Source organism: Stegostoma tigrinum, chromosome 38 (assembly GCF_030684315.1).
Source record: "Stegostoma tigrinum isolate sSteTig4 chromosome 38, sSteTig4.hap1, whole genome shotgun sequence".
NCBI classification, from domain to species: domain Eukaryota; kingdom Metazoa; phylum Chordata; class Chondrichthyes; order Orectolobiformes; family Stegostomatidae; genus Stegostoma; species Stegostoma tigrinum.
In genome coordinates this window covers 2,298,810-2,322,405 of record NC_081391.1, presented here as the reverse complement: position 1 = coordinate 2,322,405, position 23,596 = coordinate 2,298,810, and the positions used below count along the sequence as shown (strand labels likewise).

At 49.7% G+C, this 23,596-nt stretch overlaps 1 protein-coding gene across 2 annotated transcripts in view; it reads right to left on the bottom strand.

Annotated features, from left to right (window-relative positions):
• Nucleotides 1-8,948: 8,948 nt before the first annotated feature.
• The window catches only part of LOC125447234 (uncharacterized), a 32,452-nt gene continuing 17,804 nt past the window's right edge, over nucleotides 8,949-23,596 (bottom strand). Inside the window, exons 2-7 of one of the 2 annotated variants that reach the window (XM_059640579.1) lie at nucleotides 21,493-21,822; nucleotides 19,376-19,488; nucleotides 18,106-18,171; nucleotides 13,715-13,794; nucleotides 11,534-11,626; nucleotides 8,949-9,672 (exon numbers count right to left, since the gene is read on the bottom strand). In XM_059640579.1, coding sequence (XP_059496562.1) covers nucleotides 9,519-9,672; nucleotides 11,534-11,626; nucleotides 13,715-13,794; nucleotides 18,106-18,171; nucleotides 19,376-19,488; nucleotides 21,493-21,822 — 836 coding nt within the window. In that variant the 3' untranslated portion in view covers nucleotides 8,949-9,518. The remainder of the gene's footprint in view (nucleotides 9,673-11,533; nucleotides 11,627-13,714; nucleotides 13,795-18,105; nucleotides 18,172-19,375; nucleotides 19,489-21,492; nucleotides 21,823-23,596) is intronic. The other variant, XM_048521488.2, reaches the window with a different exon arrangement.

Sequence of the window (23,596 nt, the reverse complement as noted above, 5' to 3'; positions counted from 1 at the left end):
GCTCCTCTGCTGCCTGGCCTGCTGTGTTCCCCCAGCTCCACACTGTGTTATAGCTGTTCCTCTGATGCTGCCTGGCCTGCTGTGTTTCCATGGCTCCACACTGTGTTATTCCTGTTCCTCTGCTGCCTGGCCTGCTGTGTTCCCTGAGCTCCACACTGCATTATTCCTGTTCCTGTGATGCTGCCTGGCCTCCTGTGTTCCTCGAGCTCCACACGGCCTTATTCCTGCTCCTCTGATGCTCCCTGGTCTGCTTTGTTCCTCCAGCCCCACACTGCGTCATTCCTGCCCCTCTAATATTGCCTGGCCTGCTGCTTTCCCCCGGATCCACAATGCGTTATTCCTGCTCCTCTGCTGCCTGGCGTGCTGTGTTCCCCCAGCCCCTCACTGTGTTATTCCTGCTCCTCTGATGCTTCCTGACCTGCTGTGTTCCTCCAGCTCCACACTGTGTTATTCCTGCCCCTCTGATGCTGCCTGGCCTGCTGCGTTCCCCCTGCCCCACACTGCGTTATTCCTGCTCCTCTGATGCTGCCTGGCGTGCTGTGTTCCCCCAGCCCCTCACTGTGTTATTCCTGCTCCTCTGATGCTTCCTGACCTGCTGTGTTCCTCCAGCTCCACACTGTGTTATTCCTGTTCCTCTGATGCTCCCTGGCCTTCTGTGTTCCTCCAGCTCCACACTGCGTTATTGCTGCCCCTCTGATGTTTCCTGGTCTGCTGTGTTCCTCCAGCTCCACACTGTGTTATTCCTGCTCCTCTGATGCTTCCTGACCTGCTGTGTTCCTCCAGCTCCACACTGTGTTATTCCTGTTCCTCTGATGCTCCCTGGCCTTCTGTGTTCCTCCAGTTCCACACTGTGTTATTCCTGCTCCTCTGATGCTTCCTGACCTGCTGTGTTCCTCCAGCTCCACACTGTGTTATTCCTGTTCCTCTGATGCTCCCTGGCCTTCTGTGTTCCTCCAGCTCCACACTGCGTTATTGCTGCCCCTCTGATGTTTCCTGGTCTGCTGTGTTCTTCTGGCTCCACACTGTGTTATTCCTCCCCCTCTGATGCTGCCTGGCCTGCTGTGTTCCTCCAGCTCCACGCTGCGTCACCTCCAACATGAAATACTTGTTTGATAGGGGGACAGTGCTTGTGAATCCTAAAGTGACTGCCTGGCCTGTCCAGCGGTCACCCATCTACCTTCCTGCACCTGGGGATGACCACATTTCCGTCACTTCTATCTATGATGCTCTCAACCACATGAATGCTCCTTAGTGTCTCCAGCTGTTGCTCACGCTGGTCTGCAGGGCAACTGAAGCTCAGTACACTTCCTGCAGATGTCAAGATCAGGAATACTCGCAATGTCCATGATTGAGCATAACGAGACAAGAAATAGGAGCAGGAGTAGGCCATCTGTCCCATTCACGAAGATCATGGCTGATCTTTTCGTGGACTCATCTCTACTTACCCACGCACTCACTATAACCCTTAATTCTTTTACTGTTCGAAAATCTGCCTTTTCTTTGAAAATATTCAATGAGGAAGTCTCAATTGCTTCACTGGGCAGGGAATTCCACAGATTGACAACGTTTCGGCTGAAGAAGTTCCTCCTCAAATCAGTCCAAAATCTGCTCCTCGTTATTTTGAGGCTGTGCCCCTGAGTTTGAGTTTCACCTGCCTGTGGAAACAACCTCCCTGCTTCTATTTTATCTATTCCCTTCATAACTTTACATGTTTCTGTAAGACACCCCCTCATTTTTCTAAATTCCAATGAGTATCATCCCTGTCCACTCAATCTCTCCTCATAAGCCAATCCTCTCAACTCCAGAATCAACATCGTGAACCTGCTCTGCGCCCCTTCCAGTGCAGTATATCCTTTCTCAAATAAAGAGACGAACACAGTGCTCCAGGTGTAACCTCACCAGCTCCCTATACAGCCACAGTATCACCTTCCTGTTTTTAAATTCCATCCCACGAGCCAGTAAGGGCCATATTCGATTTGCCTTCTTAATTACTTGCTGCACCTGCAAACCAATTGGCCATGAATGGGTTACGACGAGCGAGCAGGAAAGTGCCACTGACCCCCAGATGAGATCAGCCACGATTGTATGAAATAGCAGACCAGGCTTGAGGGGCTGATGGTCTATTCCTGATCCTAGCTCTTCGGATCTTATGAATACCTGCTACAACCGGGACCCTGAATTGTTGAGGCCACAGGTGATGAGTTTTGGAAAATGTCACAGAGATATCCACAAATGGTGTTTGTTTTCTGTCTTTAACGTGGAGACACATCTGAAAGGCATCCTTGATATTTATGGCTGGATCAAAGGCTAAAAGTTTGAAAGGAGAGAAAAGCAGTGAGCCAGGAGAGTGGGATATCAAGTCATCTGAAGAGAATGGCTCTGAATAATACTGTAAGAATGAATGCATGCGCTGTGTGTACATTTGTGTATATGGAGGTTTAACTGTGTTGTGTACGTGTGCCTGTATATATTCTGTCAGTTCAGCCTTATGAAATAAAAGTTAAAACAGAATTACAAGAGCAAGGAGGTGATATTGTACCTGTACAAGATGCTGGTTACACCTCAGCTGCTGCATTGTGCACAGCTGAGTGAACGCATTGGAGAGAGTGCAGAAACAGTTTACAGGATTGGTTCCAGGGCTGAGAAACTTCAGTGTTGAGGGTAACTCGGAGAGATTCGAACTGTTCTTCTTTGAGAGAAGAAGGCTAAGAGGAGATTTTGATAGAATGAGGGATCTGGACAGAGTGGATAGGGAGAAGTTCTTGTTGCTGATAAAAGGTTTGAGAAGGAGGATGCACAGATCTGAAGTCTTGGATGTGAGTTTGCTCGCTGAGCTGGAAGGTTAGTTTTCAGACGTTTCGTCACCATTCTAGGTAACGTCATCAGTCAGCCTCTGACGAAGCTCTGGTGTTATGTCCCGTTTTCTATTTATCTGGTTAGGTTTCCTTGGGTTCGTGATGTCATTTCCTGCGCTGGTGATGTCATTTCCTGTTCTTTTTCTCAGGGGACGGTAGATTGATTTGGAGCCAATGTGTTTGTTGATGGAGTTCAATAACAAAACCTACCGACAAACCCAATGGTACACCCATGGGATCTCCGATATCAGGGTTCTTAGCAGAGGCAGTAATGCAGAGACTCGAACAAACAGCTCTGCCAATCATCCAACCCAAACTTTGGGTCCGCTATGTGGATCACACCTTTGTCATCACTAAACAAAACAAATTAGAGGAAACATTCAAGACCATCAATAATACCCTTTACTGGCCTAACATTCACAAAAGAGGAGGAAAACAACAATAAACTGCCATTCCTAGATGTCACAGTCGAGCGAACAGCCAATGGGGAACTTCAAACCAGCGTCTACAGGAAAACAACACATACGGACCAAATACTGAACTACAGGAGCAACCATCCCAACACCCACAAACGAAGCTGCGTTAGAACATTATTCCAACCAGCCACCACACACTGCAGCACAGAGGAACTACGCAGAGCAGAGGAAAATCACCTATACAGCGTATTCAAAAAGAATGGGTACCCTATGAACACAGTCCGCCGATTTCTCAGCAACAAACCCAAACAAACAGACAAAACAGGCTCAGAAACCATAACCACTCTCCCCTACATCAAAGACATTTCCGAAATGACTGCCAGACTACTCGGACCCCTTGGCATCAGGGTAGCCCACAAACCCACCAACACACTAAAACAGCAGCTAATGAACTTAAAAGACCCTATACGGACAACAAGCAAAACGAACGTCATCTACAAAATACCTTGCAAGAACTGTGACAAACACTACATTGGACAAACTGGCAGAAAGCTAGCCACCAGGATACATGAACATCAACGAGCCACAAAACGACATGACCCACTATCACTCGTATCCTTACATACAGATGAGGAAGGACACCACTTTGATTGGGACAGCACATCCGTCCTAGGACAAGCCAAACAGAGACACGCACGAGAATTCCTAGAAGCATGGCATTCCGACCGGAACTCCATCAACAAACACATTGACTTGGAGCCAATCTACCATCCCCTGAGAAAAAGAACAGGAAATGACATAACCAATGCAGGAAATGACATCACCAACCCAAGGAACCCTAACCAGATAAATAGAAAGCGGGACATAACACCAGCGCTTCGTCAGAGGCTCACTGTTGATGTTACCTAGAATGGTGACAAAACATCTGGGAACAAACCTTACAGCTCAGTGAACCAGCTTACATCCATTACAAAATAAAGACCCACTCTCTTGTGGACTGAGAGGAGGAGAGTGCTGTCTTGGAGGTGGAAGGAAGACGTCGGGTTGGCTGTGCTCCCTTGCGACCAGTGGATCTTAATGCTGGCTTTGGCCTAACGCTGGTTCAGGGGAGCAGCCAACCTGCAACGATGGCTGCGGCAAGTGCTCGTGCCCCAGGTCAGGGGGTCCGGAACACCATCCGTGTTTCTGTAAAGAAGGTGGATGAAGGTGCACCTGTGGACCGCACCTTCTTCGTGAAGAGGGTCCTGTTGGACTGTTGTGGGTTCGCTGCTGCGGACATTTACTGCCTGCAGGATTTCCCCGGAGGAGGTTTTTACGACGTGACCTTCAGGAGTGCCAAGCTTTGCGAGCGCTTCATGGAGGTTTTCAAGGAGAAAGGAGGTGAGGGCCCCCTCTCTGTATTGACGGCTGTCCCACTGTTTGTGATGCCAGCACAGAGGAGCCGTATGGTGACTGTACATATGTACAACCCGCATGTGCCAGCAGTTGATGTCCTGACCTTCCTCGGAAGGTATGTGAAGGTGGACGGGGACCTAACTGACATCATGGACCCCTTTGGCATCTGGACCAGTAAGAGGCAGGTCAAGGTGACGCTGAGGATGGGCGTGGACGGGAACATTGTACACCCACCGTCCAGCTTCACGATTGGTGGGAGCAAGGGCTACCTGACCTACGCAGGGCAACCTAAAGTCTGCCATGCCTGTGGTAGGTCAGGTCACGTGGCGGCCGACTGCAAAGCCACCATCTGCAGGAACTGCAGGGAGGAGGGACACCTTGCAAAGGATTGCCCACAAGAGAAAAGCTGCAACCTTTGCGGGGAAGCGAGCCACCTCTATAGGGCATGCCCGCGGCGGGGGACCACCTACGCCCAGGTCGCCGGCAGGGGCAATGCGGGGCCAGCCCCCCCCCGGAGGAGAGGAAGGCACCAGGGCCCAGCAAGGATCCCCCTAGTGTGCAGGAGGGCCAGGTCGTGCAGGAGGGCCCAGCCCCGCAGGATGGGCCCGAGGCCAGCAAAGCGCCCCTGCAGGCTCCGATCCCCCCCGACAACCCGGAGTCGATGGAGGCGGCGACAGGTGACCCAGGGGAGTGGACGACGGTCCGGAAAGCGAGGAGGAGGGTGCGTCGACGGGCCCAGGAACCGCAACCATCAGGCGGGAAGAGGCAGCTACAGGGGGGGCTATAAGAGCTCCTCTGACGAGGGGGATTCGGAGAGGGCCCACCCGAAGCAGAAGTTAAAGATCTCGAGGGGGAAGGAAAGCAGCACCCCGCTTCCAGGTGACGGGAGGCGTCTTGAGGCTCCCTCCGACACCCAGTCAAGTGCCGCTGGAGCACTGGAGGGCCCCCCGGAACTTCCAGGCGGGAAGGAGGAAACAGCGCGTCCCCAGCCTGACCCGGAGCCGGACCCTCCTGCCTCCGCACCCCTGATGGAGGGATGCCACCCGGAAGACGGCACGGACAGTTTCCTGAGCCCGGAGAGTGTCCAGCAGTTAGCCCGGGCAATGGGCATGAAGGGACAGATGGAGGGGCTGGACCTTGGACTTGGGGAGGGTACCGCGGTCACTGCCCACAATGGGGGTACGAATTGCGAGCATTAATGTGCGCAGCGTCAAGTCAACCGCGAGATGTGTGTCCACGTTGGCCTACCTGACCACCGTCAAGGCGGACCTCCTGTTTCTGCAGGAGTGCGGGATACCGCACCTCGGCAGGTACGGGAAATGGTCCGGCGCCTGGACCTGTGGGCCTTCGATCTGGTCGGGGGGGTAACGACTGTCGCTCCTCGGGCCTGGCTATTCTGCTGCAGGGGCGCAACTTCACCATCTCTCAAGTTCAGGAGCTTAAGAGGGAGTACGCCGGTTGGAGAACCGTGAAACCCCTCTTTGAGTCTCCAGGCGACTGGTGGGAGACAGTGAAGGAGAACATCAAGAGGTTCTTTGTCCTCAAGGGTGTTCGGAAGGTGCAAGAGAGGTGGGGAAAGCTGTCGCGGCTCCAGAAAAGGGTGCAGAACCTGCTCCTTCTGCAGTTGATGGGGGTCGATGTCACGGAGGACCTCTGCGAGGTGAGGGGCCAGCAAGCCTTGCTCTTCGCCGCGGAGGCTTCCCAGATAATCTTCCGGTCCAGGGTCCGCTCCGTGGAGCAGGACGAGACGTGCTTGCGTTTCTTCTTTCAGAAGGTGCACAAAGAGAGCTCTGTGCTTAGCCGGCTGAAGGAGGACGACGGCTCGGTGACGTCGTCTCGGCCCGACGTTTTGAGGATCAGCAGATCCTTCTATGCCGGATTGTACGACGCGAAGCCCACGGACAGCACGGCCTCCGAGTCGTTCCTGTCGTCTATCACGGAGGTCTTAGACGACGGCACGAGGGAGTGGCTGGACCGGCCGATATCCCTGGACAAGCTGACCAGAGCCCTCAAGTCCTTGGAGAGGAATAGGACTCCCGGAAGCGACGGCTTACCGGTCGCTGTATTCCACTCTGTGGGGCCTGGTCGGCCAGGACCTGCTGGAGGTGTACGATAGTGCGCTTTGGGCAGGGGAAATGTGCAAGTCCATGAGGAAGGGCATCATCACCCTCATTTACAAGAGGAAGGGGGAGAGGGAAGAAATTAAGAATTGGCGTCCCATTTCACTTTTGAACGTGGACTATAAAATCCTGGCCAAGGTCATTGCCAAGCGGGTCAGGTCTGTCCTGGAGTCGGTGATTCACCCTGACCAAACCTGTGCTGTGCCGGGCAGGAAGATCGCTGAGAGCCTCGCGCTCATCAGGGATACGATCGCCTACGTACAGGACAGGCGGGTGGACACCTGCCTCGTCAGCCTGGACCAGGAGAAGGCCTTCGACAGGGTCTCTCATGCTTACATGAGGGACGTCCTCTCCAAATTGGGGTTCGGGGAGGGCATCCGCAATTGGATCCGGCTGCTCTATGCCAACATCATTAGCGCAGTCTCAATCAACGGGTGGGAATCAGACAGTTTTCCTGTTAGATCTGGAGTCAGGCAGGGCTGCCCGCTCTCTCCTGCCTTGTTCGTGTGCTGTGTGGAGCCCTTCGCCGCCTCCATCAGGAAGGATGTGAGCCTGAAGGGCGTGACTATCCCAGGCAGCGGAGGCCTTCAGGTCAAGACCTCCCTGTACATGGACGATGTCGCCGTCTTCTGCACCGATCGTCGGTCGGTGAGTAGACTATTGGACATCTGCGGCCAGTTTGAACTGGCCTCGGGTGCCAATGTCAATAGGGGTAAGAGCGAGGTCATGTTCTTCGGGAACTGGGACGACCGCTTCTTCATCCCCTTCACCGTCAGGACAGACTACCTGAAGGTGCTGGGTGTTTGGTTTGGTGGAGCTGGGGCGTGCACTAAGACTTGGGAGGAGCGTATCACCAAACTGAAGCAGAAGCTGGGCAGGTGGACGCTCCGGTCCCTCTCCATCGCGGGTAAGAACCTGGTTGTCAGGTGCGAGGGGCTTTTGGTACTGTTGTATGTGGCGCAGGCCTGGCCTATTACCTGGACCTGCGCCGCTGCAGTCACCCGGGCCATCTTCCGCTTCATTTGGGGGTTGAGGATGGACCGGGTCCGCAGGGACACCATGTACAAAGACCTGGAAAATGGGGGAAAGGGCGTACCGAACGCCACCCTCGCCCTGACGGCTACCTTTGTGTGCGGCTGCATCAAGCTGTGCGTGGATCCTCAGTACGCAAACACCAAGTGTCACTACTTACTGAGGTTCTACCTGTCCCCGGTGTTGCGAAGGATGGGCCTGGCCTCGTTGCCGCGGAACACTCCGAGTAGTTGGACCGTCTAGTACCACCTGTCCTTTGTGGAGAAATTTTTGAAAGGAAACACCTTTGACCACAAGGCCGTCAGGGAGTGATCAGCACGTAGTATCCTCGAGACCCTTCGGGAAAAGGAGAGGGTGAATCCCGTCGTGTGGTTCCCCACGCAGACTGCCAAAGTCGTTTGGCAGAATGCCTCATCGCCAGAACTTTCAAACAAGCACAAGGACATTGCTTGGCTGGCAGTGAGAGGGGCTCTGCCAGTGAGATCCTTTATGCATGCCCGGAATCTCTGCGCCACCGCACGCTGCCCTCGAGGTGGCTGCGGGGGGGACGAGACTGTCGATCACCTCCTTCTGGAGCGTGCCTATGCGCAGGAGGTCTGGAGGGGGATGCAGTGGTATTTGTCGAGGTTCGTCCCGAGCAGCTCCGTGACGCGGGACTCCGTGCTCTACGGGCTGTTTCCCGGGACGCACACCGAGACCAACATCAACTGCGCCTGGAGGACCATCAATGCGGTGAAAGACGCTCTTTGGTCTGCCCGCAACTTGCTGGTCTGCCAGCTGAAAGAACTGACCCCAACCGAGCGTTGCAGACTGGCGCACTCCAAGGTCCAGGACTACGTGCTGAGGGACGCGCTAAAGCTTGGGGCAGCCGCCGCCAAGGCGTGGTGGGGAAAGACCACGGTATGAAACCCCTTGTCCAGAATAGAAACAAGGGCCCTATCTGGTAACTGGGCCCAGCTGGCGCCTTCCCCAACTGGTCAGGGGGCCAACGGGGACTGTGTGGGGTGACGACTGCCGGGGTATTTTCTTTGCATTTTTTTTCTCTGTTTTTTTTTCCTTTAGTTGGTGTATGTACCCCCTGGGTAACCCGGAGCGGCTTGCATGACTGGGTAGGTGTGTAAATATGTTTTATTTTTTGTACATCTCACGAATAAAGTATATTTTTTCAAATAAAAAAAAAGGTGACGAAACGTCTGAAAACTAACCTTCCAGCTCAGCGAGCAAACTCACATCCAGAACCTCAACCTGAGCTACAAATCTTCTCAAAACTCGCTAGATCTGAAGTCGTTTGCAAAAGGGACAAATGTGGTGAGAAAGAAACTTTTGTCACTGCGTGAGGAATTTAGGGCTGGAATGCACTGTCTGCAAAAATGGCAGAGGCGCGTTCAACTGAGGGTTTTAATATTATTGGGCAATTTCAATAGAAAAAACAGTGGAGGTTCACAGGGAAATGGCCGGAGATTGTCACAAAGTCATTGATGCTCTTTTAGAGAGCTGGAGCAGACACGCTGGGTTGAATGGTCTCCTATGTACCATTATAATCCTGTGATCAATGGAGTTTGGTCACGAGGGTTGATAGAACAGTCAGCCCAGCCCTGACAGAGGCAGACTCAGTCTCAGGGCTGGAGGAGGATCCTTGGTGTGACAGCGTCTGGAAAAGCACCATGAGTCAGGGCCACAGCCTGGGGAATAGGTACAGCTCACACTGGCTCTGATATCGCGTCTGGTGGTTGGGGTAGGTGGGGGGGACGCTGCACCTTCTTCCATTTCCTACAGGGGGCCTTTACTTCAGAAATTCTCATAAACGCACTCGTAAGCGTCTTCCTGGGACTGAGGCTGCACATTCTGAGCACTCTGCAAACAAAGAGAAAAGACAGAAGGATCAGTGTTTGATCGAGCAAGAGTTCTCTGTGACTGCAGTCACTCCCAAGGGGCCACACCCTTGTCCCTGAGAAGGATTGAGACTAAATTGTTGAGCATTGTGAAGGGTGTGGATCCCAATCAGCGAGTATTGGGGCAGGGAACAGGTCAATATCAGCCTCAGTCTCCCAATCCTAGCTGGGAGCTGCAAGCTGGGATCCAGAAGTCCAGAGGAAACGAGTCGCCAGTTTCCCTTTCCTCTGTCCCAGTGGCAGGAATTCGATCTTTACAGTGCTTGAGGTCATTGTCCACATGAGGTGTTTGTTGACCCTCTGTGCCACAAGCCCATTGGTCAGTCAGTGAGACCACTTAACATGTCCACCCGGGGGGGCTTTTTTTATTTGGTCATGGAATGTGGGAGACGCTGGCTAGGTCAACATTTATTGTTCGACTCTCGCTGCCCTTGAGGAGGTGCTGGTGAGCTACCTTCTTGAACTGCTATAGTCTGTTTGCTGTAGGAAGACCCACAATGCCATTAGGGGTGGAATTCCAGGATTTTGACCCAATGACAGCGAAGGAACAGCGATATATGACCAAGTCAGGATGGTGAGTGGCGTGAAGGGGAATTTGGAGGAGGAATCCAGTCTAGACTAGGCCCAAAACATCAGCCTTCCTGCTCCACTGATGCTGCTTGGCCTGCTGTGTTCATCCAGCTCTACACTTTGTTATCTCAGGATCTGCAGCTCCTGCCGACTCTAGAGAGAAGCTGGTTGGTTGTCAAGTCAACTCTGATTGGCTGAGGCATTGCCTTGGAGAAATCAACTGTCAACTATAGTAGTCAGTCAGCACAGACACAATGGGCTGAAGAGCCTGTTCCTCTACTGTTCTAAGTTCTAGTGGGTCCTCAAGCTCCGGGATAATTGAATAAAGGTGCGAGAAAGATTATCTTAGAATGGGCGCCTGAAAACAGAGAAAGTGATCTTCTACTTCCACTTGTTTGAAATGATGCATTGACATGATATGACCCATCCTGTACAAGCAAAAACAATATGTTCAGAGAGGATTTTGGATAATCTAAGATAGAGGACAGAAAAAAGTCTTGGCTGTAAGCTCTGTTACTTTTTTCAGGATTTTTTCAGTGTTGGAGCTGATTCCCCTCTCATTCCTGGAGCAGTAAATATTGTTTTTTAAGCTAATGTGCTGTTTTGGAACAGTGGAAAAAAGGATCAACAACAGGACTTTAAAAAAGGAGGAAGAGAGAGAGAGCGAGAGAGAGAGGGAGAGAGAACAGGGACCATGTGTGAGTTTTTAAAAAAAGGATTAATGACCCTACACAGCTAGCTAACCAGGCAGTGTGCTTCTTAACATTAAAAAGGCATCTGGAGGGGTCCATGAGCAGAGCAGGCCAAGAAACATGCTCCTCTGATGTTGCTTGGCCTGCTGTGTTCATCCAGGTCCACACTTTGTTATCTCAGATTCTTCAGCATCTGCAGTTCCCATTATCTTGGGTCCATGAACAGGAAGGGTTTAGAGGGGTATGGGCCAAATGCTGGCAAATGGGACAAGATTAATTGAGGATATTGGATCAGCATGAACAAGTTGGACTGAAGGGTCCGCTTCTGTGCTGTCCAACACTCTGATTCTAAGCCCTGCACCTTGTTTGAGTTATCAATAAGCTCAGGGAGCTTTGTTGCTTTTTCCAACAGCCATTCAGAGTCAACTAGCCAAACCAACATCCCCTTTTTCTCCTGTGGTATAAATTGTTATGAGAGTTTTAACTTCGGTATACTTGTAACAGCCCTGAGGAGTGCAAAATGAATTACAGTGAGACTCGGGGAGTAAAAGTTAGACAAACCGTTGATTCTTTATTTCTTCGAGATGAACCTTGCATTTTGGATGTGTCATTGTGTAGAGAGCTGTACACTGATACCTCATGTATTTGCAGAGCCTGCATAAAGAGAGAACACGGTGTCACTTCACTTGTCCCCAAACACTAGGCCTAACAATTGCCATCTCAGGACAAATGGATGAGTAATAACTAGGAACAAAAGGGAGAATTAAATCACAATGAAATGAATATGAAATTACAGTCAGGTCAGCAAATCTTCAGAGAGACCAGGGTTAGAATGTCTGTGCGCTGTAAACTCAGCACAAAGAGCAAGTGCTGAGGGGATCCTTGCTGGTTACAAATACACTGATACCAGCCATCCAGTTGTACGGAGCTCTGATTTCCTCCTCACATCACATAGGTGTCAGGAATAGTAGCCTCCAGAAGGAGAGCATGTCTGTGCAGATATGAGGTGCAGACTGAGAAAAATCAGCATTACTCAGCGTAGTCAGTGTGAGAGCCATTGACTCTGAGCTCAGATATACAATGGTCATCCTGAATACTGCCTCACTGCCTGACCCCCAGAGGGGTCCTCCACTAAATACAGGTACACTCCCTCCCCAGGGTCTCCCTGTAAACACTAGCACATGCCCCACCCTCCCCAGCTACCCCCTGTAAATACTGACACACGCCCCATGAATCCTTGCAGTTCAGCTACCCTCCTTGGGCATGGTGGGGGTGGGGAGGGACACTCGCTGGGGTCCTTTGTGGGCTGTTTGGCAGCAGGTTGTGTGTGTCAGCTATTCGTTTTCTCACCCAGGCCCTGAGAAGGTACAGACACCTTTCCAGTTCATTAAATTCTCTTTCTGCCTCCATGTTCACTGTTTCTTGGATTCTCCCATTCATTCTCCCAACATAACATAGAAACAGAGCAGATAGGAGCCGGGGGGGTAGGCCACCTGACTCCTCAAGCCTGCTACACCATTGAATACGACCATGGCTGCTCAGCGAGCTCAATACCCTAATCCTATCCTATCCCATTTCCCTTCATCCTTTTAGCCACAAGATCTACATCTACCTCCTTCTTCAAAACATACCATGCTCTGGTCTCAACATCTTTCTGTGTCAGAGAATTTCACAGGCTCATTACTCTCTGGGGAAGAAATTTCTCCTCATCTCAGTTCTGAATGATTTACCCCTTATCCTTAAACTATGACCCTAACTAGGGGACTCCCCAACAAGAGGAATGTCCTCCCTGCTTCTACCCTGTTTAGTCCTGTTAGATCGCTCAGATTTCCCCTCATTCTTCCAAACTCCAGTGAATACAAACCCAACTGACTCAATCTCTCCTCATACATCAATCTTGCCACTTCAGGAATCAACTTGATAAACTTTTGCTTAACACTCTCTGTAACAAGAACATTCTTCCTCAGATAAGGAGACCAAAACTACATGTAATATTCTAGGTGTGGTCTCTCCAAGATCATGTGTAATTGCAGCAAGACATGCCTGCTTCTGTACTCACTCTGAAGGCCTGCATTCAATTTGTCTTGTTTTCTGCCTGCTGTATCATAGAATCCCTACAGTGTGGAAGCAGACCATTCAGCCCATCAAGACTACACCAATCCTCCAAACAGCATCCCACCCAGAACCAAACCCCTGCCCTATCCCTGAAACCCTGCATTTCCCATCCCTGAATACTATGGGTAATTTAGCATTGCTAATCCACCTAGCCTGTGCATCTATGGACTGTTGGAGGAAACCCGCGCAGACATGGGGAGAATGTGCAAACTCCACACAGACAGCTGCCTGAGGGTGCAATTGAGCCCGGGTCTCTGGTGCTGTGAGGCTGCAGTGCTAACCACTGAGCCACCGTTGTGTATTTACAGTCTTATTTTCAGTGTCTGGTGTACAAGGACACTCAGATCTCATTGAACATTCCACCCTCTCAGTTTACTGCCTTTCAATCTGCTTTCCTATTTTTGCTCTCAAAGTGGAAAACCTCACATTTATCCACATCATCTTGCATCTCTCATGCATTTTCTCATTGGTCAACCTGCCCGAATCCCTCTGCACTCTGAGCCTCTCTTACTGTCTATACAACATGCTTCAAACGGTGGTACACTCCACACTCAGTAATGTAGTCTTGGTGTGCACAGAGACACAAGGACAGTGTCGAAATGACTTGTCTTCCCAATTGAATAGTACCTCACCATGTAGGCATCTTCAGTAGCATCCTCTGTGCTACGTGATCTGTTATTTTGCTGTGATTCGGAGTTGGGCGATATCTGGAAAACAGGGGATCCTGATGTCAGGAATATTTGTCATGGTCCTTTTAACACAGCACCTGTTTGCGACTTAGGAAAAGCAAATTAACTTCAATATGAATTCCAAACTGTAATCCTGTGGAACTTTCTTGTGGTTGTCTTAGATCATAACATTTCTACTTCAAGAGGACAACTTGCTTGAGGAATGTAAGTCTCAAAAGGTAAGATAAGTTTAAACAAAAACCTGGAGCTGAGATATTAGTAAATAACTTTTTGATAATTAAGTTTCAAAGAGTTGTCTATGTTTGCAAAAAATGGTCAGAGCTGGAAACACCATGCTCCCAAATGATTGCTCCTAAATGTCTTGGTAGAGACAGTTATTCTCACAAGGGATTCAAAATCAGTCACATAGTTCATATATCAGAAACCTTTACGAACAGGAAACTCCTTGGTGGAAAGAGGCAGTCTGGACAGAATGTTGTTAATTCTGATAGAAATAGAAACTATTCAGGTCTGTCCCAGAATCAAAGGGCTTTGGAAGGTAGTGATCAAATTTCTGTTTGGAACATCCCAGTATGCCACGTTGCCATGGAGATGAGTCAGGGCATTAATGAAGTTCCTCTGTTTTTTGTGTATCTTTGTGTATTCGCAGACAGGAGTAAACTGTTCAGACAGAAACTGTTGCAGCTCACCAAGTTGAGCCAAAAGGATAAATGTCAGCCAGGCCTGCACGTTAAGCAGAAAAAATGTTAACTTTATGGTTCAAAGCACAAATGTGAACTGAAGCTCAGAGTCCATTTGAAGATTATATTTGAGTGAGGAAAGGCTGGAAGATTTAGCTAGCTTAGCGCTAGAGGGAAGAAAAATCTACAGTGGCCCTCAGTGTAAACACTCTTCTGGCTGAAGAAGGCAGAGAGAGAGAGAGAGAGAGAGAGAAAATCTGCCAAGAACTGTTGTGCATCAGGGTAACTGCAATGAAGTTCTTTCTAATTTATGTCAAATCACTACACAGGAATCGTGAGTGGAAGTCAGGATCAATATGAAAACTCCCAGAAACCCTGCAGCCCAATGGTATCAATGTGGATTTCACCAGCTTCAAAATCTTTCCTCCCCCCACTGCATCCCAAAACCAGCCCAGCTTGTGCCTGCCTCCCTAACCTGTTCTTCCTCTCACCTATTCCCTCCTCCCATCTCAAGCCGCACCTCCATTTCCTACCTACTAACCTCATCCCGCCTCCTTGGCCTGTCTGTCCTCCCCGGACTGACCCATTCCCTCCCTACCTCCCCACCTATACTCTCCTCTCCACCTATCTTCTCCTCTGTCCATCTCCTATCCGCCTGCCCCTCTCTCCCTACTTATATCAGAATCCTCTCCCCATTCCCCTTTTCTGACGAAGGGTCTAGGCCCAAAACGTCAGCTTTTGTGGTCCTAAGATGCTGCTTGGCCTGCTGTGTTCGTTCAGCTCTACACCTTGTTATCTCGGCTGTAGGAAAGTTTGAAGTTAGTCCTGAGAAACTGGATACACTCGCAGAAGCTGATAAACAGTTGTACACTTTCTGGGAGCTGAGGGAGGTAGGAAATAATGGAAAAAGGAAGATTGACTTAGGGAATTTAGTCTAAATAGAGTCGTAGAGTCATACAACATGGAAATAGGCCCGTCGTTTCAACCCCACCCATGTTGACCAGGTATCCTAAATTAATCTGGTCCCATAATTCCTCTAAACCCTTCCTATTCATATACCCACCCAGATGCCTTTTAAATGTTGTAATTGTACCAGCCTCCATCACTTGGAAGACAAGTTTTGTTTTGGTTTTCATTTAACACATAAGCAATTACCCAAAGCATTGCTTATTTTGAGTGTTTGCTTTACTTGATCCTTAAACTGTGATTTTTTCTTATTTTTACATCTGAGAGTCTTGTGGCTTTGTCCTTTCATTAAGTCGCATGGTTTTCAAGTTACACTTTGAAAGTATCCATGAGGATTGTAACATATTGATTACAAAGTGCAGGTCTTCCCAGGGAGTATCAATCATAAACAATAACATGTCCATCAGACATCTCAGTGAAATAATCTTCCCCAGCTCTGATGTTCTGTGAATGGACATTTTGAATAAATCCTTACCCCATTCCACTGCATGTCTTTGACTTGTACTGCTAGCAAACATGGCAGAAATTTTTCTGTGACAGGATTCTGACTGAGCACAACATCAGAAACTAGAGAAGGCAGGGCAGTAATGCTTTATTTACTGTCTCCTTTCAGGGAGTAGGGAACGCAGCATTTTCAAAGAGAGGAGTTAAACATCACAGGTGGAAATCAAAAACCCACTCAGCACTTTTTAAAGTTGAGCAGGGGAGTTCTCCTCCATGATCTGGGCCAGTTTTTATCCCTCAACCCCCTTACAATCTGTAACCTCACAGACCAGCATATCCCCCACTCAACCATTACCAACAAGCCAGGGGATCAGCCCTGGTTCAGTGGGGAGTGCAGGAGGACATGCCAGGAACAGCACCAGGCATATCTGAAGGTGAGCTGTCAACCTGGGGAAGCCATTGAACAGGACTATCTGCACACCAAACAGTGAAGGCATCAAGCGATAGACAGAGCTAAGTGATCCCACAACCAATGGATCAGATCTAAGCTCTGCAGCCCTGCCATATCCAGTTGTGAATGGTGGTGGACAATTAAACAATTCACTGGAGGAGAAGGTTCCCCAAATATCCCCATCCTCAATGATAGAATAGCTCTGCACTTCAGTGCAAAAGATAACGCTGAAGCATTCGCAGCGATCTTCAGCCAGAAGTGCCGAGTGGATGATTCATCTCGGCCTCCTCCAGTGGTCCCCAACATTTCAGATATCTGTCTTCAGCCAATTTGATTCACTCCATGTGACGTCAAGAAACAGTTGGAGTTGCTGGATGCTGTAAAGGCTACGGGCCCTCACAACATTCCAGCAATAGCACTGAAGACTTATGCTCCAAAGCTTGCCGCTCCCCTAGCTAAGCTGTTCCAGTGCAGTTACAACACTGGCACCTACCCAACAATGTGGAAAATTGCCCAAGTTTGTCCAGTACACAAAAAGCAGGAGGAATCTTGCATGATTTGCAGAAAATGGTTATGTAGGTGCAGCGTGTAATAAGAAAGACAAATGAAATTCTGAAATTTATTGCACAAAGACTGGATTATAAAAGTAATGAGCATTGTTATAGTTATATAAGGTGTTGGTGAGACCACGTGTGGAGTATTGTGTTCAGTTTTGGTCTCCTTACTTGAGGAAGGATGTGGTGAGTCAGTTCAGAGGAGGGTCACCAGGTTGATTCATATATTGGGCTTGTACTCGCTGGAGTTCAGAAGAATGAGAGGAACCTGCCTGAGGTATAGAAAACACTGAAGGGGATTGATAAGGTGGATGTTGAACAGATGTTGCCCCATTTCAAACAGTCTCGAACGAGAGATCATTAGTGTAGAGTGAGAGGAGGTTGGTTCAAAGCTGAGATGAGGAGAAACTGCTTCTCTCAGAGGGCTGTGAATCTGTAGGACTCACTGCCCCAGAGCACAGTGGAGGCAGATTCAATCAACAGATTCCAGGAAGAAACCAGTACGTTTCCGATGAAAAGCTGGACAAAGGACTATGGGGAGCAGGCAGGAAAATGGAGTTGAGACCAGGGTAAGGTCAGCCATGATCATATTAAATGGCACAGTGAGGTGAAGAGGAATTTCTTCAGTCAGCGCATCAATGGTTGGAATTCCACCCCCACCCCACCACCCCACCATCCCCACCACCACACCTCCCTACTCCCACACCCCTCCCCACCACCCCACCCTCCCACCCCACCCCACTCTCCCCAACCTTCCCACCTCCCCACCCTCCCACCCCACCCCACTCTCCCCAACCTCCCCACCTCCCCACTCCCACACCCCTCCCCACCACCCCACCCTCCCACCCCACCCCACTCTCCCCAACCTCCCCACCACCCCACCCCCCCCCCCACCCCACGCCACCCTCCCCACCTCCCCACTACCAATCAAGAAGGAAGACAGCAGGAAATTGAAGTGAAGCCCAAGTATGGTCATATCTGAATGGTGGAGCAGAACTGAAGGGCCAAACGATCTCTGATCTATGCTCTTAGAAATGTAAATCTTTCTTGAGACTTGAAGGGAAAGCAGCACCACTTGGAAAAGAAGATTCCAGTCACTTTCCATTTCTAGGAAGGAGTGTCTGGATTCACTCTGTGGCCAATGGATTGAATTATTGGGGTGGTTTGTGAGTCCACTCCTGATAAGGCTGGGAGAAGGGCTGTTTCTGGTACACATGGCAGACTTTGCACTTACCTGAGCCTGGAGCACTGTGTCTGGATTAGCAGGTTTCATCAGGCAAACCTTACACCTGTCACACACCTGAAACAGAGAGAATAACTCTGAGTTTCACCTCCTGCTCTGTACAATGACAAAGCCTAATCATTCAGCCCTCCCTCTGTCCGGCCTGTCTCAGTTTCCTCTCAACGTCACAGTTTGTTGCCACACTGCCAGATCCCCTCACAGTACTCTCTTTCTCAATTGATCTCCATGATCCACTGCAATAGGAAGGTCCCACACTTTTAGAACCCAGTAAATTCCACGTGTTGTCCTGCTTTCAAAACTGCTCCCATCATCTCATCCAACTCACTGGATACTCTCCCAAAACCTTAAACCATGCCCAACTTTACTCTGAGATAGTAGGAACTGCAGAAGCTGGAGAATCCAAGATAACAAAGTGTGGAGCTGGATGAACGCAGCAGGCCAAGCAGCATCAGAGGAGCAGGAAAGCTGACGTTTCGGGCCTAGACCCTTCAACAGAGAGGGGGATGAAGGGTCACTGATGAAAGGTCTAGGCACAAAACATCGGCTTTTGTGCTCCTGAGATGCTGCTTGGCCTGCTGTGTTCATCCAGCTGCACACTTTGTTACCCAACTTTACTCTGTCTAATTTTGGACTAATTTCAGTTTCCACAACCTCAGAAATTTCATTCAACACGCAAACCATCCTCTGTGTGAAGAATTTGCCCCTAGTGACGTTTTTAAATCTCTCTCCTTAAAAATGGACCCCTAGCCTTGAAATCCCACACCCTGGGAAAAAGACAACTACCATTAACTCTATCTATATCCCTCATTATTTTATAATCTTTGACAAGGTCACCTCCTATCCTCCCACGATGCAGTGGGAAAAGGCCCCAACCTATCGCGCCTTCCTTTATAACTCAAACCATCCATACCTGGCAACATCCTGGTAATTCTCTTCTGAACCCTCTCCAGTTTAATCACATTCTTCCTGTATCTGGACAATCAGAACTGGACACAGTATCGCACAAGGGGCCTGACCAATGTCCTGCACAGCCTCAACATAACATCCCAACTCCTATACATAACAGATGGAGCAATGAAGGCAAATGTGTCAAACATCATTTTCTCTCTAATTGTGGGATAGTCCTAGTCTCCCAATCTCTCTCTAAACCTGGGATAACCCAATTTTCCCAGTTTCTCTGATCCTAGGATAATCCCGGTCTCCCAATCTCTCTAATTCTGGCTATCCTAAGTGGGAGTTATGATTCTTGTCGGACACTGACCTTCCTTTTGATGAGTACCACCAACGTAGCACTGACACTGTACAATGCCAGGATGATGCAAATAGTTCCCAGGATGTACTGCAGGGTGAAAGAAGTCTTCTTGTAAACAGCATCTGGAGTGGGAGACCACACACAGCGATGAGAGCAGGCCCCGTGAGGTTCAGAGAGTGTCAGACTGTGTCACAGTGACCATCTCCCGCAGCATGTCCCGATGCAGGAACTCGCTGCAGGAGATTATACAAGGATGGGCCCTAAGGTAATGGGATCAGTGAAGGATATGTTGCAGCAGTTAGAATTGTTCTTCTTTGAGGAGATGGAAGCTTTTTTGAGGAAGTTAGCAAAGATTGATGAGGGCAGAGCACTAGATGTTGTTTACTTGGACTTTAGTAAAACTTTGACAAGGTTCCGCATGGTAGACTGATTAGTGGAGTTAGATCGTATGGAATTCAGGGTGAGCTTGCCAGTTGCCTATGAAATTAGCTTAATGGCAGGAGACAAAGTGCGATGGTGGAGGCCCATGGCCAGGAGTATTCCACAGGGATTAGAATTGGGTCCACTTTTGTTTGTCATTTATATAAATATTTGGATGGGAATGTCGAAGGCAGAGTTAGTGAGCTTATGGATGACACCAAAACTGATGGCATAGTATCCAGTGAAGGAGGTTTTCTAAGATTACAAAGGGATCTTGATCAATTGGGTCAATGGGCTGAGGAAAGACAGATTGAGTTCAACCTGGATAAGTGTATTGCATCTTAATAAAACAAACAAGGAGACAGACTTATACAATAATTGGTAAAGACTTACGTAGTGTTGTCGAACAGAGGGACCTAGAGGTTCATGTACATAATTCTTTGAAGCCTGCATCACTTATCGACAAGGTGATTAAAGGGGCATTTAGGACACTTGCCTCATTGCTCAGTCATTTTGAGTATAAGATTTGGGAAATCATGTTAAGGCCTCTTCTGGAGCACTGTGTCCCGTTCTGGACCCCTGTTACAGGAAGCTGGAGACGGTTCAGAACAGATTTATCAGGGTGTTGCCAGGAATGGAAGGTTTGAGTTATAAAAAATGGCTGGAACGGGCTGTAACTTTTTTCACTGGAACATAGAAAGTTGAGGGGTGACCTCAACGAGACGTATAAAATCATGAGGGGTGAGAGTTAGAGTTAATGGTTGTCATCTTTTCGCTGGGATTGGAGATTTCAAGACAAAGGGGTGTATTTTAAAGGTGAGAGGAGAAAGATTTTAAAAAGACACGAACGGCAACATTTTTACATGGAGTGGGATTCACATGTGGAATGAACTTCCTGAGAAAGTGGTGGATTGTGGGTACAGATACAGTGTTTAAAAGCTATTTGGAAAAGTACATGAGTAGGATAGGATTGGAGGAATACAGGCTAGGATCAGGCAGTAGGACTAGTTTAGTTTGGGATAATGGTCAGCATGGATTGGTTAACTAAAGGGTTTGTTTCTATGCTGTGCGACTCTACGACTTTATGTGTGGGGTAAGAGTGTAACTGGAGGGATAGAACAGTGAGGGCGAGCAGGGAGTGGTAATGAGAAGGGTAACAGTGAGGGGTATAACTATGATGGATATAACAGCAGTGATACAGTGGCTCGGCGGTTGGTACTGCTGTCTCCCAGGGCCAGGGACCCAAAGAGGATTCAGGCGACTGTGTGGAGTTGGCATGTTCTCCCCGTGTCTGCCTGGGCCCGCTTTGGTTTCCTTCCACTGTCACAAGGATGTGTAGGTTAGGGTGGATTGGCCTTGCAAAATTGCCCCAAAACATCCAGAGATATGCAGGCTAGGTGAATTAGCCATGGGAAATGCAGGGTTACAGGGATGGGGTAGAGGGTGTAGGTATGGGTGGAATGCTGTTTAGAGTGTTGGTGCAACTCAATGGGCTAAATGGCCTCATTCCACAATGTTCAGATTTTATGACTGTCATGAGCAGAGCTTCAGTATGTGGGGCCTGTACACATTGGAGTTGAGAAGAATGGGAGGCAACTTTCTTTTTGCAACATGCAAAGTTCTTAGAGGCTGTTACTGTGGGGGCTATGAAACCAGTTGGATTCAATGAGAACAGGAGTTTGGTATCCTTTATCTCTCCTCCTTACGTTTCACTTGCAGGAGTGTCCCTGATGTTGTCCTGTAGGAATCTGTGCAGTAATAGACACCGCTGTCCCCTGTGTGCGTCACTCTCTTCTCCCAGTTCAACCTGGTGTGGGGTTCAACTGCTTGGCCTGATAACCATTGGACAGTCTGGTTCTGGCGGTCCTTATACAGTTTCACAATGTATCTGACAGGGTTGGCTGGTGATGAAGTCAGGTTACCGGGCTGCGGTTTCAGGCGGCAGCTGTACTCACATGAAATCTTCACTTTTTCATTTACTGTGGCCAGAATCATTAATTGTTTCTGGTTGATCTGACAACTCAGATCCCCCTGACCTTCAAAAGAAAAAGCAAAGGCTTCTGGTTAGACCCCCTCCTTCCGGTTAGACACCCTCCGTCTGGTTAGACACCCTCCTTCCGGTTAGACCCACTCTTTCCGGTTAGACCCCCACCTTCTGGTTAGAACCCCACCTTCTGGTTACACCCCCTCCTTCTGGTTAGACCCCCTCCTTCCGGTTAGTCCCCCTCCTTCCAGTTACACCCCGTCCTTCTGGTTAGACCCCCTCCATCTGATTAGACCCCCTCCTTCCGGTTAGACTCCCACCTTCTCGTTAGAACCTCACCTTCTGGTTAGACCCCCTCCGTCTGGTTAGACCCACTCCTTCTGGTTAGACCCCTTCCATCTGTTTAGACACCTCTTTCCGGTTAGGCCCCATCCTTCTGGTTAGACCCCCTCCTTCTGGTTAGGCCCCCTCGTTCTGGTTAGACCCAGTCCTTCTGGTTCGACTCCCTCCTTCCGGTTAGACCCCCTCCTTCCGGTAGGACCCCCTCCTTCCGATTAGACCCCCTCCATCCGATTAGACCCCCTCATTCCGGTTAGATCCCCTCCTTCTGGTTAGACCCCCTCCATCTGGTTAGAACCCCACCTTCTGGTTAGAACCCCTGCATCTGGTTAGACCCTCACCTTCTGGTTATACCCCCTCCTTAAAGTTAGACCCCGTCCTTTTGGTTAAACATCTCCTTCTGGTTAGACCCCCTCCTTCTTGTTAGACCCCGTCCTTCTGGTGAGACCCCCTCCTTCTGGTTAGGCCCCCTCCTTCTGGTTAGGCCCCCTCCTTACGGTTAGAACCCCACCTTCTGGTTAGACTCCCTCCTTCTGGTTAGACCCTCTCCTTCCGGTTAGACCTCCTCCGTCTGGTTAGACCCTCTCCTTCCGGTTAGATCCCCTTCTGGTTAGAACCCCACCTTCTGGTTAGACCCCCACCTTCTGGTTAGACCCCCTCCTTCTGGTTAGACCCTGTCCTTTCGGTTAAACCCCTCCATCTGGTTAGACCCCCTCCTTCTGGTTAGGCCCCCTCCTTCTGGTTAGACCCCCTCCTTCTGGTTAGACCCCGTCCTTTCGGTTAAACCCCTTCATCTGGTTAGACCCCCTCCTTCTGGTTAGACCCCCACCTTCTGGTTAGGCCCCCTCCATCTGGTTAGACCCCCTCCTTCTGGTTAGGCCCCCTCCTTCTGGTTAGACCCCTCCTTCTGGTTAGACACCGTCCTTTCGGCTAAACCCCTCCATCTGGTTAGACCCCCTCCTTCTGGTTAGACCCCCTTCTTCTGGTTAGACCCCGTCCTTTCAGTTAAACCCCTCCATCTGTTTAGACCCCCTCCTTCTGGTTAGGCCCCCTCCTTCTGGTTAGACCCCCTCCTTCTGGTTAGACCCCCTCCTTTTGGTTAGACCCCATCCTTCTGTTAAGACCCAGTCCTCCTGTTAAGACCCCCTCCTTATGGTTAGGCACCCTCCTTATGGTTAGAACCCCACCTTCTGGTTAGACCCCCTCCTTCTGGTTAGGCCCCCTCCTTCTGGTTAGGCCCCCTCCTTCTGGTTAGGCCCCCTCCTTCTGGTTAGACCGCCTCCTTCTGGTTAGACCACCTCCTTTTGGTTAGACCCCATTCATCTGTTAAGACCCCCTCCTTCCGATTAGACCCCCTCATTCCGGTTAGATCCCCTCCTTCTGGTTAGACCCCCTCCACCTGGTTAGAACCCCACCTTCTGGTTAGAACCCCTGCATCTGGTTAGACCCTCACCTTCTGGTTATACCCCCTCCTTCTGGTTAGACCC